Source organism: Blastomyces gilchristii, assembly GCF_000003855.2.
Source record: "Blastomyces gilchristii SLH14081 genomic scaffold supercont1.12, whole genome shotgun sequence".
Lineage (NCBI taxonomy): Eukaryota > Fungi > Ascomycota > Eurotiomycetes > Onygenales > Ajellomycetaceae > Blastomyces > Blastomyces gilchristii.
In genome coordinates this window covers 1,360,712-1,379,811 of record NW_003101671.1, presented here as the reverse complement: position 1 = coordinate 1,379,811, position 19,100 = coordinate 1,360,712, and the positions used below count along the sequence as shown (strand labels likewise).

At 34.8% G+C, this 19,100-nt stretch overlaps 1 protein-coding gene across 1 annotated transcript; it reads left to right on the top strand.

The window, feature by feature from the left end:
* Positions 1-534: 534 nt before the first annotated feature.
* On the top strand, positions 535-6,531 carry BDBG_05905 (HLH transcription factor). The gene is made up of 2 exons (XM_002623685.2): positions 535-3,478; positions 3,642-6,531. Exon 2 carries the CDS (start codon positions 3,798-3,800, stop codon positions 5,406-5,408), a length of 1,611 nt encoding a protein of 536 aa, XP_002623731.1. The 5' UTR covers positions 535-3,478; positions 3,642-3,797; the 3' UTR covers positions 5,409-6,531.
* The last annotated feature ends 12,569 nt before the right edge of the window (positions 6,532-19,100 follow it).

The window sequence follows — 19,100 nt, the reverse complement described above, 5'->3', positions numbered from 1 at the left end:
AGAATCTTCCTATATTTTTTGTCATTACTGGCACACACACACGCACGCACGCACGCACGTACGCACGCACAGCCTACTCGGTGGTGTGAATCAGATCCCCTCTCCTGTCACCAATCAACAGCACTATCACAAGCCAGCCGGTTGCTATGTTTCTGCCGGGGTCGCGTTTTCTACACCCAAGCCAGTAAGTGGTATATATGCAACGAAAGAAGGTATGGGATGGGCGAACAAAGATTGCTCAAACTACTTACGTTCTCTTTCTAGTTGTCTCTCCAAGTTATTTAATTATTCCCTCCAGCCTTTCCCTCATCCGCCCCCCTTTTATTTTATATCCTGAAATAATTAATGATAACGGGGGAAAAGAAAACTAGTCACATTACCCTCGACCTAGGACGCGCGCGACAGCTGACGACAAATGGTGAAGATGATGCTCCTTTTCTTGCTGCCTGCCTTGTCCATGGGGCTTTGATTCATTTACTGCTGGCTGCCCACCACCACCACCCATCCCATCGCATTTTATTATTTAATAATAATAGTAAAATTCTTATTATTACTGTTGTGTCCACCGCCACACCCTTTTCTTACCTCCCCCCTTAACCCCCCCTCCTATCTGGAGAATCTGCCACCCTCTCCCGTTCGGCGCAGCCACAGTTATGGCTACTACATCAAACCCTGATTTTTCCCTCTTGGTAGGTATGGAAATCAAGAGTGAGAGGAGAAGGTGTGAGCAGGGAGTGTGCGCGGTATGCGTCAGGGAGCGTAATAAGTGTGTCTGTATATATATCCCGTAGTTGCATACCTATCTGAACCATGCCGAATTAGCCCTACAGGACAAATGTATTAATTATATCCTGTGTATACACATCGAGTGCAAAAATCAAAAATCAAAAATCAAAAATCAAGCTAGTTCCAGAAACCACAAACCTCGTGGATATCCATTGGGGATTGTAAAATGATCGACGCCCTGCATGACCAGCGCCGTCATGTATCAAATGAGAGCTGCAGGATGATGGATGGGCGCGATCTTTTCTTTCGCTGGAGTCATAAATGTGTTTGGCTTCCCTTTCTTCCCCGCTGGCCCTCCCCCCCCAAAATCTGTTGCATGATATGATGATATTCCTTTCGGTCTGTCTCCCGGTTTCGTTTAATGAGAAGAAGAGGGAAAATAAAATAAAAAAATACACCTGTTGTGATTCGAATCCCGTTTCTCTGATTCGGCAGGGAATCTCACTTGGTTATATACTCCCGCTTGGATCCGCTTAACTATCTATCTATCGCTCTCGCGACCCCATCCCATCCCTGTCTGCCTGCTCCGTCTCAAACTGCATTTTATATACCCTTATCGTTTAACTATCTGTGGTTCTACCATCCTTCTCGTCGCATCACTCACTATTCGCCCAGCCCGGCGTTTAAAGGGGCTTCCTACTTCCCATTCTCTACCGCATCCTAGCCGCCCAAACCATCCCAATAGGATCTTGCCATATTTATTTACTTCCTCGTCATCTCAAGGGAGAAAAAAAAACCACCTTCCAACCAACCAGCGACAGCGACTTATCCATTTGCTATTGGCGATTGCGCGATCCAACCCACATCGAAGACGTACATACTGTGTACATTCCTCAGGCAGCAGGCTGTTTGCTTTAACTGCCGCCCCTCGCCCACCCCACGGCGCAGAAAGGACGGAACGTTTGGCTCCTTTGTCTGTGATATTCCGCATTTTTCGCATCGTATCGCATCATATTGTATCGCACCGCATCGCACGGAGGCAAACATCCAAGCTAGCTAGCCAGCTGCATTGTTTTATTCCTGGTGGTACGGTACAATCCTGAGGAAGTGACGCAAACCCCGCAGTGGTTTTCCTTGTGTTTTCCATGATTTAGCTCCTGAATTCAGCAGTTGAGCTAGATATCTAAATATATGAGTTGGTAAGTACACTTCTTCCATTTTGATTTTTCAAGAGATGTAGCAAGAGTGTCTTTTTTTTTATTTATTTTTATTTATTTTTTATTTCTCTTTCGTTTTAATTTCCCACATCATTACCATTCTGTTCAGTTGGAGCCCTCGCTCGTTTTTGTAATTCCTGTTTTCCGTTTACTTCTCGTTTTGTTGTTCCTCGTTCATCCCGACTGTCTGAGTCCCCGCGTATGAAAGCCACTTTTTTTTTTTTTTTTTGCCCCGCGCGAGATCCGATTTCTCCGCTCGAAGGCTTGGGGGCTGCGGTTTAACAGGACGGAGGCCCGTCCTCGCTTCGCTGATTTTCTTTAGCGGCAGCCACAGCCAGCAGCCCAACCAAGTTGGTCAACGAGAGGAGGAGCCTCTCTTGGCGATATGTGCAGATGAAGCAAAGCCTGAATTGTGCATCTTCTGCTTGGGCGCTGTTCTGCCAATCGGCCCCACCCCCTTTTCTATAGTTACTCTCCTCCATTTGCACAGAACTTCTTCCCTGGTCAAGTTTCAGAGGCAGGTAGAAGCTGGCCAAGTGGACGACGGGTGATTGATGAGGCGGGGCCGGGTTGTAATGAAACAGCTCGCATGGGCCTGTCCTTCTCCTTTTCGACTTCTAATATTTTGTTCTTTCGTTGTTGTTTTGAGCCTTTGACCTTTGAAATCTAGAAATATTGGGTGGTGTTTGTTGTTGGCGGGGGAGGAGGAGAAGGTGGCTAGAAAGATCCCGTACCAGCGGGAACAACGGGCGTATGGTACTGTACATTACATTACTGTACCGTCCCCGTATATTCATACTGCCCCCTCCCAATAAGCTGCCAACACGGTAATTTATTTGTCGTATTTTTGGTTTTGCCCGTCTTTTTATTTTCCGCTACCTTCCACCGCCTGTCCGGTCCCAATTCCACTCTGTCAGCACATCATCGTCCATCTTCTATTGCCTCATCGCAGCAGCATCACATCACAGCATCACAGCATCCGTATATATTTCGTCCCCAGCGCTCCGTTTTCCCCCACCCTTGCGGTATTCTCTCCTTCTACTGCTTATATGCAATAGCTTTTTTCTGTCCATCCCAACCCCTATCTCCGCTTCTCCCCACTTGCTACCTCTCTTACCGCCTCTCTTTCTGCCCCCGTCTGTCAAAGCTTCTACTTGATTTTTTACGCTGTGACTCCTCCGCCGCCCCATGTCTTACATCGTTGATCAGCCATGACAACTCCCAGCCAACTCCACACCCATACCTGACTCTGATATAGTCTACAGCCTTCCGTTATCTTGACCTTTCACTTACTCTGTGCAGTTCCAGCAATTGCCTAACGCAACTAACTCCCTCTCCTCCCGCTCTTCTTACACTCTCTCCCCCCCTTTCAACCTCGGCAGCCTCGTTCCTATCCACCTCGAGTTTTCCCTTCCGCCCGCCCAGTACCAAGACGCGGAATCATACCATTTAAACCCCGTCTCAGTCTCTAACATCGTTTACATACAAATATATATTTGGTTGTGTTCTGTAACGACAGGGCTCGTTGTGAAACGGTATGTACCTTGCATATCATGAATATACAGCTACGTATTAGCTGGAGGAAATGTTGGTTGAAAACCAATTCCCTCCATAGCCACGCTATCCCTTCCCCATATGGTTTGATTCTACATCTCGATGTTGAACATGCACGCTGACAGGGCTGTTGGATGTCTGTAGCACCTTCGACCTATTTTCAGGTACACTCCGCCCGAAGATTGTGCGTAGTCCCTCACTGCTGGTTCGCTTTTCCTTTTCCGTTCGCTGGTTTCGAAGACCAGCACCCACAGTGTTTGGTCTTAGCGACGAGGTTCTTCGTATACGTCTACGATAGGCATGGCTGAAACGACATTTATTAAAAACGAACCCGAAGATCAGGGTAGTAACCCACATCAATTTTTGATGTCGGGCTCCGCATTTGGGATGCCTAGTCCCGGCTTCGGATCTAATTTCGGAAACTCGGCGGCTAATGATGGCATCGATCCTTCCGAACTCACAATGCAGAATGGAGGTTTCTTGTCTTATCCGTTCAACTCCCAGCAAAACTTGTCATCCAGTTTCAACCTCGGGAACTCCAGCATTGACACCGCAGAACTCTTGGATCTGGACCTCAATGTTGGGCGGGATAACAGCCTAAGCTTTGTCCAGGATCTGCAACGTCAACCCACTGGTATCTCCATGAGCCATCAGGGTCAAATGACGCATGTCTACTCCAATACCCCTGATGGAGCGCCAATTCAAAGCCCCTTTATCCGTGGCAACTTCAACTATGAGCAGTTCCGCGTGAACCAAGGACACCAGGCCACGTCACCCCATATGAATGTCAATACTCATTTCGACCAACACTATGCTAATGGACGGCTAGGTTTCCACGGCGCTGACCGGAACTCTATTGATGCACGGAGCCCAATGACCCCAAAAACGCCTGCGATTGCAGGACTTAATATTGGAACACCGGACTCGGGTAGTTTCCCCTCACAACCAATGCGGGCGGTCAGTTTACAGAGTCGCCACCAGAAAACGTTGTCGAATCAATGGGATGGCACCCCCGGTAGCGCACAGTCATTGATCGATTCTCCCATTTCATCCCCAGGACACCCGTCTCATCATACGGGAATCTCTGAAATATTGAAGTCCGGAAAGCATGCTTCATTACCCACCAAGGTTGACTTAGTTCATGGACATCATCACTCTACTAGCGCACAGAGTTTGGAATCACAGGAGGCCAAGAGACGGCGTCGACGTGCGTCGCATAACATGGTGGAACGTCGGAGACGCGATAATATCAATGAACGAATTCAGGACCTTTCTCACCTCGTCCCCCACCATCGCCTGGAGGATGACAAGATTCGGAAACAGCTTGTCAATAACTCGGCACTCGCTAATTCTACCACTGGATCGGGTTTGAGCCCTACAAATGCTGCCACATCCCTGCTTGCTGGAGGAAGCGGACGTCGAGCCGCGGCTGGAAACATCACCATGGGCTTGCCGATTGAAGAAAAGGAGAAAGGCCCCAACAAAGGCGATATTTTGAATGGTGCCGTTGGTTGGACGAGGGATCTAATGTGGGCTATGCATGTCAAGCTTCAACAGGAAGATGAGCTGGCGGAGTTGATTACCTCCCTTGGTGGAACTTGGCCATTCGAGCAAACCGAAGAGGAGAAGCGCATGCGCACTGAACTTATTGATGCCATGGAGAAGAATGACCCGAATACCTTCTCGTACAGTCGAGCACCCGGAAGTGGGCTCCGTGTTCCCAAACATACCAACATTGCTGGAGAGGCTTTACAGCCCGATATCTTGAGCCCACAGAGCCTCAGCCCGGCCTTTCACAGTGGCGGGAGCGGAACCAACAGTGGTGGAGCTCAGCCGCAATACTGGAATACATCTGGCCATGCTGGGATGAGCTTCAAAGAGGAAGACGAATATTCTATGGAGATGAATTAGGATCTAGTCACACAGCTTTAACATTTCCTCTTTGATTCGAATATTCACGGTCTCGATAGGTTGCATGGCTGGCGTTGGTCCATGAGGTGGCAGAGTCTGGTTTAGGGGGCGTTTTGTGTCCGACCGGACCTTTTTTAACAGCATTTGACCCGATTTCTTTCTCAACATCTGTTGCATTTCAATTTGACTGGTTTTGTGTTTGTCGTTGATATTTTCTCATCTATTTACGTTTGATATCTTGCATATTTACTCTTATTGCGTACATTTGTTTTGTTCCTTTACTTGCTCCTCCGTGATTTATTTTTTACCCCCTATTCTTTCTTGTTGTATCTCTATTTAATACTGGAAGGAGACATCGTCGATTTCCTACTTATCCTATTCACCTAACTATGTTTCTCGCCCCTCCGCTCCGCTCTCGCAACGCATCCCTTTTGTTTATCAATTCCGCAATGCGAAGCCAGACAGTTCATATTCACTGTGATTTTTATTCTTGTTAGTTCCCTCTGATTTCTTCCACCCCCTTTTTTGTTCGGCCCATGTGTTTAGCTTATGCGGTGGAATTTTATTCCAACATCGATACCCTCCCCCTTTTTTTTCTTTTTCCTTTTCGCCCTTTCCTTGTCGATGCCCTTGAAACGTCACGTTTATATAATCTATTTCCCCCTATTTTTATGTTTTAAATACATTGCTTTTTTAACCTTGCATATTTCTTTGATAATATATTATTCTGTTATATATCCTTCTGCGAATTCATTTCCCTTTTTCGCGTATTCTATTCTGGCGGAGAGGAATTTCCCAGAGAGCAGCGGGGCGCGGGTCGTTGTATTTCCATGGCCCAGTTGCATTTTTCCATAGTTTTCATATCTTTTCATTTTCATTTTCATTTTTTTTTTCTTCCCTGGGGGGTTTGCGTGGTTCAACCGTTGTTCGCTATGGCGGTTTATTTTATTTGATATTTTATTCGATATTATAGCGTACAGTACATTTTACCATGCATTATTTTATTTTATTTTTTATAGTCCCGTTCTTTTTGACATCTTAACCTTGCCTATTTGACATAACATATTTATTTACATACATTATCAGAGTACTTAATATATATATTTTTAGCCTAACTTATTTATATCCGCTTCATAATCACAACAATCTCCACTTTCTATGAAACCGAACAGATACACTTGAGAAAATAAGTCACTCTCATCCGGCAACGGACAGGCACCCCTTAATAGCCAAAAGTAGCTGAAGATGATGGAGCTACGTCATAATATGTCAATATTTTTATTGCTGGCAATCCGTACTGCGTACCTACCGTACTCTTTAGCCTATGAATGCGCCCGCCCTACCATGTAAGAAGATCCCAGATCCCAGATCTCCAGATCCCAGATCTCTGATCCCAGATCTCCTGATACCCGAGCCGACCGAACCGCGCCCGAGAACTAATGATGATGGGCCACCACCCCTAATAAGGCCACTGGCGATTGTTTTTACGGCGGGTAGGTGTTTTGGTGCGTGTTGTTTACGCTATTTGTTTTTGTATATTTACTGTATAGGGGCGGTTTTTACATATATGACCTGTTTATCGAATACTGTGTTCGTCTCCCGTTGCGTTGGCTTTTCATTTTGCTGAGCTCAAGGGATCTATCTATCTTACTTTCTTGCCTTGTGTTGTATTTTTATTTAGGGTGGTTTTGATTTCTTCTGTTTTCTTCTCTTCTGATTTTTTGTTTTATGAACCCACTTTGTGTGAATTTCCATCTTCTGTATCCCCTGGTTGACCGGTACGAAGGTATAAAGCCCTGGAAAGGGTTTTTGAAGTCTGAAGAGTCATCTATGTATGAACCTGTGGAAGTCGTGTATTTCAGCCGGCGAAAGATGATGCGGAGATATAACTATATATGTTCAAGAACTTCTAGAATTTTTTTGTTAAATTGTACGTTACTACATTGCCAATCCACTAGCCACTAGACTAAATATATATATAATATATATATATCTACTGCGTACACAGAATCACCATTCTCTTCCACGTAGTGCAGTACTAGTGTCACTCTGACATATGATAGTTAATTGTTTCATGCTTAATGTGCATGTAGAGATGCTGTACTATTCACTCGCTGCCGCAAGGTAGAGCTATAGATAACCTTTATTAAACTTTTTGTTTATATCACCGTACTGTACGGTGTCATTGCGATTGAGTTCAGAGCGCGTTTGGCGTGGGTAAACTTGAGTTCTTCGTTCGTACCTGTTCATTGAATGAACCGTTCTATCTAACTATGTAATGTAGTGTAGTTTTAACGATCTCAAACCTCGTTGTATAGTAGATCCGCCTGTTGTTCCCTCGAAAAAATGAGGGTATCTAAATATCTAACTTAAAACTAGACAGGCAGGGGGAAATAGAAACATTGGCCCATAAGTTACAACAGACAAATATATCAACTACTCGTGCCGCTGCTTACTCACTCACCTCTAGTGAGTGCACCACATCAAAACAATAAAAACACTGAAATGATAAAAATCAAGAATCACATCCTTATTATAGCTCTCTACATCAACAATCAGTAGCTAATCTATAATAAATAAATTATCTATATCATTCTCAGTATATGTATCATCTCTAAATTATTTCATTTTCTTCTCAGTTAGTAATGAGAGTGAGTTGTTATTAATTTTAATAAGATTAACTCTCTATCTTTATCTCTTCTTATTCTGCTCTATTTCTGCTTTATTCTCTCTACATTATATAATTTTTCTATTTACATTCTTAACAGTGAGAATATCTTCTAGCTGAATCTGCTGATGACTTATTTTAACTCTGTAATATCTATTTATAATTAAATAGTTCTTTAATTCAGCTGCTCACTGCTCATTAAGTTCTGTATAAAATAAACTAGTTTTAAAGATCTTTTTCAGACAGTCTGTTAAACTGAGTGATTTTAAATTCAAAGTATTTTTAATACTTCAAATAACTTTTTCTGTAATATTAATCTAATATTACAGCTTTTAAATTATCTTTAATAAGAATAACTGAGAAGAGAAGATAGTTATATAATCAGAAGTTTTATTATCTTCATTATATATTTTAAATAAAGAAGATAATGAAATTCTCTGCTTAAGAGTATCAAGAACATAATCAGAGTTTTATAAATATATATTATATTCAGCTCATTCTGTAGCTATTGTATTATATTTAAATATCTACTTCTGAATATCTGATAGATCTTGTAAAAACTGCTATTTTTCATACTTTTCAAAGCTGTAATATACAGTATAGTTAACTGCTTTTAAATGATAATACTTATATTACTGAAATAATAGACTGTTGAAAGATTACAGTAAATAAGTAGTATGTAAAGAGAATTTATATAGAATTATATTATAAAAATTAATATATTATAGAAACTTCTCTATTATAAAATTTATAATTATTTATTAAAAGTAATTAATAACTACTCTTCTATCTCTTTTTTATAATCTCATTGAAGTGTTTAAATTATTTAAAATCAATCTTATTATTTATAAATTCAGTATTTAATATAGTAATCTTATAATTATTAGATAAATCAGTCTATGTATATTAATTCTTCAGATATAATTTTGAGATCAAGATTATTAATAATAAAATAATATAATAGTTAATGAATATTATTATTATTATTATTCTTTCATTATACTTATATATAAGTGAAGCTTATAATGAGTTCTTACATAATGTTAAATACAGACTAAGTGTTAATTATACAGAAGAAAATACAGATGTTAAGATTATACTAAAATAATAAGAATATAGAAAATACAAAGAAGTAACAATTAAATACATATAATAATAACTTCTTATCTCAGAAATATAAAGTAATTTTGTTGAAGTAATTTATACATCTCTATATTTATTAGAAACCTGAGATGCTTGAGTTCTGAATTTAATGTATTCTCTGCGGATTTCAAACTCACACGCCTTGGTTTCCCACGTCAAGACACTATCAGATGGCCGTATTTAAACTAGACTGACTGTGTGACCGTGTCTGAGATCAGAATCAAACTTTACAGTTATTACATTATTTAAAAGCATTACTTATAATTATAATTTATATTCATTACATTGATTTCAAATCATATTATTCTAAATATTAAAGATCTCAGATTTACTTTTCAAATAAAAATCTAGTCTCAGATAAAGAATATATTTAAATTCTTAGTTATATTTTTATTCTGATTCTATTATTCAGAATGATATTAAATAAGATTATAAAATTATTTCTCACTTACATAATGTGGCGGGCTGCGCCCGATCAATTATATAGACTATTCCGTACACTTCATAGATTCCTACCGCCTCATTCCCGATCGCCGATCCTCAGCTGCTATGAACATGTATGTTCCAATCACTGATCCTCAGCTGCTATAAACACGTGTATATTCTTCCACCCTGAAGCACCACTGTGTACATCACCACATATATGTATAAATATTCACTTCAATTGCTGATTCTCACACTTTCTCTTTCTTTTCTTCTCTAATGTTTTTCTCTTTATTATATAAGATCTATCAATATTATACTGATCTATTCAGTGTAGATCTCTTACACTAGAAAAATGTTTATTATCTTCTTATTAAAAATGATTATTCATGTATTATCTTCTCATTAGAAATGATTATTCATCAAGAGATATTCAAATATATAATAATATATAAGAAAGAGAAATAATCAGTTAAAGCAGATACTGAGTTCTCAGATAGAAGCTTACTTATCAGTCACTCTGACTCTGTAATAAAATCTTATAAAGAGAGTAAGATCTTATAAGAGAATATCAGTGAAAGATCTGAGAGTTCTGACACTCAGATATATGAGATATTCATATAATTACATATTTAATAATTGATAACTATGTCTAATAATAATATGAGAGAACTTTTGAATGTAAGCATAGAAGTGATATTACAGTGACTCTGAGCAATGTTAAAATTATAACAGTAATAAATAGCTGATATGCATGTAACTCAATAATATTAATATGAAGAGATTCAATGATTATCATAATAAGAAACTCAGACAATTTCAATATCTATAGAATTGAATATAAAAGTGCTGAAAGAATGCTTAGATACTTTTATATATTTTAATACTTCTGATCTCACTCTCTACTTATTATGAAGAATAGAAATACTTATGAAACTGAGTATAGATGAAGATATTATCAGTTCACTAATCAATCAAGATTAGTATATCAATAAATGATTGAAGAATTGTATGAAATAGAAGTTTTATTCATAACTAAAAGCATATAAATCAGTGTTATAAATGCCTGATAATATTATTAAATATCTTGATATTCTGTTCTGAGACACTGTCATGTAATAGAAAGTATTAGATTGATTACAGAGTATCTGACAGAGAAATACTTCTCTTACAACATTCATCTCTGACTTTAACATTAAAATTCTAGAAGTAGAAGATTAATCTTGAGAGAATTGAATAAAGATTAGTATGCTTAAAAAGATATTAACTTTCAAACTCTTACAGACTCTTATAAGTGTAGATGAAGACCAGACTTATAAAGACTTCTATATACAGCTCTGAACATTGAATAACTGTCTTATCAAGCTCAAGAGTATATAGAACAGTGATAGAAGATACTATATCTCAGTGACTTATACATCTGCACTGAAGAATAACAATGATGCAAATGCTATGAATTGAGTAGACTTGAATATCTATATATAAGCAAGAGTTTCTGCTGTTTAAACAGGCTTCTGAGTTTCTGATATCACTTCTGAAGAAGTCACTGATTAATGTTAATAAGAAGTATACATCAACTATAACTGATTAGAGTATATTGCTTTTAACTGCTGATTAACCTATGTATCTCCTTAATTAAGAGAAAGATTGATATCTTCTTATTTAAAAGATGAATCAGCATCTGTCTATATTAATCACATTGCAGTGAAGAAAGATTTAGAAGATAACTATAAGAATATTCTAATGAAATAGAAAAAAGATTAGCTTCTGTTTAAATTTGTAAATAGAAGCTTGAAAAGATCAGATAATAATAATTTGAAGAGAAAATAATAATGAATATAATTCTTGTATCTACTGTGATTGATAATATATATAATATAAAAGTCATGATAGACAGTGATCTATGTTACTATATAATGATAAAATCTTCAGTTGTAAGATATTATAATCTTCAGTATATTTCTTTATCAAAACTCTGACTTCTTGCAGAATTTGATAATCTGAAGAATGTTTATATCTGTTACATGATAAAACTAAACATAGATGTGAAAGAATATCAATATGAAGATATCTATATATATAAAGTTAATAATCTTGACTATAATCTTATATTAGAACTTGTCTAACTATCTGAATAAGACATCTTACTGAATGCTTGAAACAGAAGCTTGATATTCTCTAATGATAACAGAATTCATGAAGATGATATTCACAAGACTATGAATCTTACACAGATCTCTGTCAATACTTATAAAATACTCTGAAAAAGAAGTTATTATTAAAATCACTGATAGAATTACTGATAAGTTCATTAATAGTAGAATTATATATCAATTTATTTCATCAGTCTGATCAATATTAAAAAGGCTCTAGAAAAGTTATTCTGTATTATAATAACAGATTCTTGTATAAAACTCTCTCAATAATATCATGAATATCTAGATATCTTTTAATAAGATAATATTATGAATATACTTCTCTTATAAGATTTTGAAGTGAATCATAGTATCAAGTTAGAGAAAAAGAATAATAAGAATCTTGAACTGTTATGAGACTCTCTTTATAACATGTTCTGAGATGAACTTCTTCTTCTTTGAAAGACACTTAATAATCTGTTAAATAAAGAATTCATACATATTAATAACTCTTCTGCTGCAGCCTCTATTCTCTTTATAAAGAAACCAGATGAAGAACTTCAGTTCTGTGTGAATTATCAAGAATTGAACAGATTAATGAAGAAAGACTGTTATTCTTTATCTCTTATCAATGAAACTCTAACTTATATTAAACAAGCTTAATAATTTACAAAGTTAGATATTATCACTGCATTTTATAAGATTCACATCACTGAAGAAGATGAGTGACTTACAGCATTCTGAATATAATATAATTTCTTTGAATGAGTAGTTACACTCTTTGAACTGATCAATACTCTCAGTATATTTCAGAAGTATATCAACTGAGTACTCTGAAACTTTCTTAATGAATTTGTATCTGCTTATCTAGATGACATTCTCATCTTCACTGATAAATTCAGAAAGAAATATCAAGAGTATGTGCAAAGAGTATTACAATGACTATGAGAAGCAGAACTATCAATTGATATTAACAAGTGTGATTTTGAAGTCAAGAGTACTAAATACTTAGATTTTATCATAGAAGCTGATAAGAAAATCTGAATGAATTCTGAGAAGATCTCTACTATTCTTGAATGAGAGGCTCTGTGCACTGTGAAAGATGTATAAAGCTTTATCAGATTTACTAACTTCTATTGATAATTTATATGAAACTTCTCAGATATTATGAGATCACTTACAGAACTCACTAAGAAAGATACAGTATTTCAATGATCAGCAGACACTGAAGCTGTATTTACACAGATAAAGAAGATGTTTATTAATATCTCTCTACTGATAATATTCAATTCTGATTATAAGACAGTTGTTGAAGCTGATTTCTCTGACTATATAATAAAGAAAGTGATATTGTAATATAATGATGAAGATATTCTACAATCATGTGTCTTTATATCTAAGAAACTGAGTTCTGCTGAATACAATTATAAGATCTATAATAAGAAACTTCTTGTAATTATATACTGTTTAGAAGAATAAGACTCTGAACTCTGAAGTGTCTCTGAATTTAAGATAGTCACAGATTATAAGAACTTCAAATACTTTATAACTATCTATAAACTCACTGAATGATAGATATAATAATCTGAGTTCTTAAGCTGCTTTCATTTTATAATACACTACTGTTCTGACAGTCAGAACTTAATAACAGATACTCTCTTATAATAAGAGTAAAATATATTATCTGATATAACAGATACTCACTGAATGAACTGAGAGCACTGGCTCTTGAATCTGAAGATACTAGTTGATCAAGATGAAATAACTCATGACACTATATATACTTCTCTGATTAGAACATCTTCTCTCTGAACTGATACTGATACTGACACTGATATCTTGACTTCTTCTGAATCTATACTGAATGAATTATGATATGTAACAGCTCAAACTGATAAACTTCTTCAAGTACTCACTGAAGCAGTATATCAAGAAGCACTCTGATTTCTCTCAGAACTATGTATAAGAATTAACATCTCAGAATGCTCAATTGATAATAATAATACTCTATGATTCTGTGAGTGACATTGAGTCCTCTACTCTGAACTCTTACACACTCAGATAATATAAGAGATGCATGATTTGTATATAACTGACTATTCAGATTATAAATAACTGTATTAAATAATCTTCTAAGAGTTCTACTGACCTGAGATATTAAACAGTATCAGATGTTTTATCTGAAACTGTAACTATTATTTCTTCATCATCTTGTGAAAGAACTGTAGAAAAGACCTGCTGAAATCACTTGATATCTCTGATAGAATCTGATAAGATGTGATAATTAACTTCACTATTAATCTTTCTGAGAGTAAGAACTGTAGAAATGTCCTGGTCATTGTGAACTGATTAAGCAAGAGTATTATATTGAAACTCTGTAATAAGATAGATACTGAACAAGTTATCAAAGCTTTTCTAAGAAGCTTATTCTATTGAATGCATGAATTGCTGAGATCTATAGTATCAGATTAAGACTGTCAATTCATGAGTGCTCTCTGAACAAGAATCTGTCAAGTTCTCAAGATTACACACTGTCTGTCAACTGTCTATCACTCTAAGACTGATGATGTATCAGAACAGATAATTCAGACTATAAAGAACTATCTCTGTAAGTTCTATAATCACTTATAAGATGATTGACATGACCTGCTTCTATACACAGAGGTCACTATCAATGAATAAGATGTCATTTTAACAGGTGTAAGCTTATTCTTTCTTATACATGATTATTATATGAAGATATTGAATCTTCTAGAGATCACACAGTTCATATCAGATCTCTGCAGTCTGATTCAGATCACTGATAATATAGTAATGAAACTCTGAGATATTTATAATTAAGCAGAGGCCTTCATGACAACTGTGAAACAAGATTAAGAGAATCAAATCAATATTCATCAAGATCTCACTGAACAATATAAGATAGAAGATCTAGTATGATTGAATCTTAAGAATATATGAATCACACATTCATCTCATATGCTAGATGACTGCTATGTCAAGTATAAAGTGATAGAAGTTCTAGATAGTCATAACTACTATCTTGACATATCATCAGAGATTTATAATATCTTTCATATAAGCTTGCTTCACTGCACTGTTACTGATTCATTTCCTTCTCAACTAACTTTCAACTGACAATCATCAGAGATTATAGAAGAAGATAATAAGCTTAAGTAAGAGATTAAAGATATTCTCAATGAGAGATCATACAGCTGTGATCAATAATATCTTATAAAATGAGTCAGCTATGATCAACTGATCTGAACTCTGAGTTTCATATTATTCAAAACAGCAGCTCTTGACCAATGAGAACTGCTTCTGAAAAGAGGGAATTAATGTGACAGGCTGTGCCTGATCAATTATATAGACTATTTCATACACTTTATAGATTTCTACCACCTCATTTCTGATCACTAATTCTCAGTCATTACAAACATGTATATTTTGATCACTGATTCTCGGCTGCTATGAACACGTGTATATTCTTCCACTCTGAAGTACCACCGCGTACATCATCACATACACATATAAATATTCACTTTAATTACTGATTCTTGCACTTTCTCTTTCTTTCCTTCTCTAACATTTTTCTCTTTATTATATAAGACCTATCAATATTATACTGATCTATTCAGTGTAGACCTCTTACACATAATATTATAATATAGTACTTATTTATTGAAAATTTAATAGAGAGTATTATTAAATATTATTACTTTTCTGAATATAAATTATAAATTATATAATTTTAATTATAAAAAAATATAAAATATAAAAAAAATAAAAAAATAAAAAATAAAATAAAGATAAGAAAAAATCACAATTAAAAAAAAGAAGGAAAAAAAATAAAAAGAAAAGAAAGAAAAATAAATAAAAAAAATCAAGATTACAGAGCTATAGTACTTTTAAAATACTTACTCTTCAGAGTCTTTATAATATTTATTATCAATAGTATATCTCTTATAGTAAGAATAACACAGCTGTGATAAGTTATTATCTTAATATTATCTAATAAATAATCAGTATATATCTGTATAAATGTGATTCGGAAGAATGTATAATTACTGAATAATAACGCAGCTGCTTCTAAACATGCTTATAAATGTAAAAAGGCTCTAGCGGCCACTAATTAATTTAGTATAATATATATAAGAAGCTGATGTACATCTGTAATTATATACTGACTGAAGAAATCTTTGAATCACATCTGATAGCATGTCTAAAAATCAGTAAGAAGTGCATACTTCTTCAGAGTGTGATAATTTCATCTATAAAGTAATTTATAGTTATCATATTAGTGTAATTCTAAAATATCTTAAAAGATAGTGTATGAAGAAGTAATGAGTGAAAGAGCATCTGATTGATACTACTCTGCTTATTAAGAAAAAACTTCACACTCAGATAAATGTTATGTATGCAAATGAATAAGATGTGAGAAAGAGAATGAGAGTGATAAATCAGATTTAAAAAAGTCTACTCTCTATTCAGAATAATAAAAGAGAGATACTTATTATTAAAGTTGTATAATAATAATAGAAATCATATAATGATATAATGATAGACACTGTATAATCAATGAAAAATTACTGAAATAAATATCTTCTCTAGTTAATATGAACACTCTTCTCTGCTATCTGAATTAGAAGATATACAGAATCTCTCAGAGAGTTTACTCAAAGCAGTAAGAAAAGTGATCAAGACTGATGAACTGAAATTAAAGCTCTGTATATATATAAGAATACTAAATGAGATTGAGATCTTATATACCCAGTGACAGACTGAGATAAAAGTTAAGTAACAATTAATATTTACTGCAGATTAAGTATTTGCTATGAAGAGCTTCACTGATATAATTATTATTATTAATAAGAATAGAGAAAACCAGGTTGTAAATCTGTAGTAGAAGATTGAACACTTTCACAGTTAAATAATTATACTAAATCTGAAGATTTTATCATAATTGTTTATAATCTCTTCAGAAGTGTACATATTATCTGAGACTGCTGCAAAGAATGAGAATTTAAGCATAGAATATATCAAGTTAAAAGATCTACTGAAGCTATTAAGCTTTAATAATAACTGAAAAAATGATACTGTAATCAGCTGACTAAGTCAGATATAATCATATTATCAGATTGAGTGTAAACTTATAGACAGATAGTTAACAGAATTTTAATAAGTCTTAAGATCTGCAGTATTTCTATATAAAAAAGTGAAGTTATTATAAATAGCTAATGAAAAGATGAATCTCACAGATCTGAAGTAATATTCATTCTTATAAATATAAAATGAGTTGTTCAAATGAATCTTACATAACTTTGAGAAAGTGAATATATAAGATAAGTGTTATAAATACTTCACTGAGTGTAGATAAGTAAGTGATTTTATATTATACTTTACACACTTCAGCTTACACTATCTTATATTAAATGAAGAGCTTTCAACATCTTTCTATTTATAGATCTTTATTCATGATCTTACATCTGAGTTAAGAGTGAAATAAAAATGCTTAATCTTGTAATCAGATACAGTGAAAGAAGCATATAATATTCTTATTATACAGAAATAAGTAAGTCAGCTGTGATAGAAAATTGTAAGAAATCCTGCTTCTTACAGATTCTTTACCCCTATTTCTATCTCTCATATAATTAATAGAGTTAGCAGCCCTTGGCTACACACAACTATATAGACTGAAGTTCACAAATACTATTCATAACTCAGCTTAAATGCTATTATAGATTTGATTTCTACATTTTATCTTTCTATCATGAATACTTCTAGTAGTTAATAGTATATATCACATCAAGCTGCAAACACCTGAATAATCATCTGTGAGCACTTATTCTTACATTTCAAGCTCAGTCAGTCAGCAACTGCTCATTATAACTGAAAAGACTAGAAACTTATATACTTCAACCTCTGTGAACTCTACTGTAGACACTCAGAAGCAGTCATCTGAATTATAAATAACTCTTATAAAAGAAGTCTTAGAGAACTTATCAATTACTTATAGAATATCATTCTCTACATCTGTGATAGAGAAGCTCTCTGAACTCACAAATAAATCAATCTCAGTGAAGAACATTCTTGAGCATCTTCTACAGAATTAAGCTATTTTTCTATAAGAAATACTTACTGTCTGTAAACATTCTTAAACTGAGTCTCTAGACATGATCTTCAGAGACATCTATGAACTGAAAAGAAACTTTCTTAAGCTGTGATTACTTAAGATCACTTATCAAATTACAATCTATAAAAGCTTTTACAAGTTTGTATTTAAAATTGACTCACAAGTCTGACTATATAATATGAAAGATGAAGAAGCTGTTATCTATACAATAACAGATCTCTACTACACTAAAGTCAAGAACTGACTGAATTATTTAGAGAATAATTATAAGAGATCTCACTGATCTGTTCTTAAGATCTATCTAGAGAATAAGTTAAGAAACTCTATGAGCTGAACAGAGAATATCTGAGCTGTAATCATCAATATTAGAAAAAGAGATGAGAAATCTGATGAAGACTACTCACAGTGCTTTATAAAATTATAATGTAAATTAAGATCTGTGAAAACAGAGCTCTGAAACAAGATCTGAATGATGATATTTATAAAAAGACTGAATAAAGATATATAGAACAAGCTCATTGAGTAAGACTCTAAGCTCTTGACTCTGAAGAAATTAATAACTCTCATTTATCACTTACAGATCACTGTGAGAGTTACAGACTTATAAAGAGTGAATCTCTGACTGATTCTACAAGAGTCAGAATAACAGAGAATAGATTTATTAGAGAAAGATAATAAGACACAGAGAGATTCATATCTGACTACTGAGTAGAGAGAGAGAGCTTCATAAGCTTCTATGAATAGAGTGTATAATAGAGAGACTAAGAAAAAGAGACTTTGCTTTATCTGTTCTAAATCAGAATATCTTCATGCAAACTGTTCAGATAAATTAAAATAGAAATTTGAAAAGTTATTAACAGAGTCAGTAACAGTCTTCTTAAGAGTCTTGAAGCTGATATCTGAATCTGTTACTCTCTCAATAAAAATGCTTACTCACAGAGAGAGATCACATCACAGTACTACTACTCTATAAGTATAAAAAGTATTGATGAACTCAGAATCTCAGGTCACTGTAGTGTTTCTAAAGCTCACAGAGTAAATGAGCTGAATGATAGAAACTGAGAATCTGCTCTTATAATAAGCAGAATGTAAGAACTCAGATCTGAGAACTGAGAGACTTATAATAGTTATCTTTAAATTACAAGATCTCTTCAGAATCTGAAGAAGATTTGCAGAAACTGTGATTATTA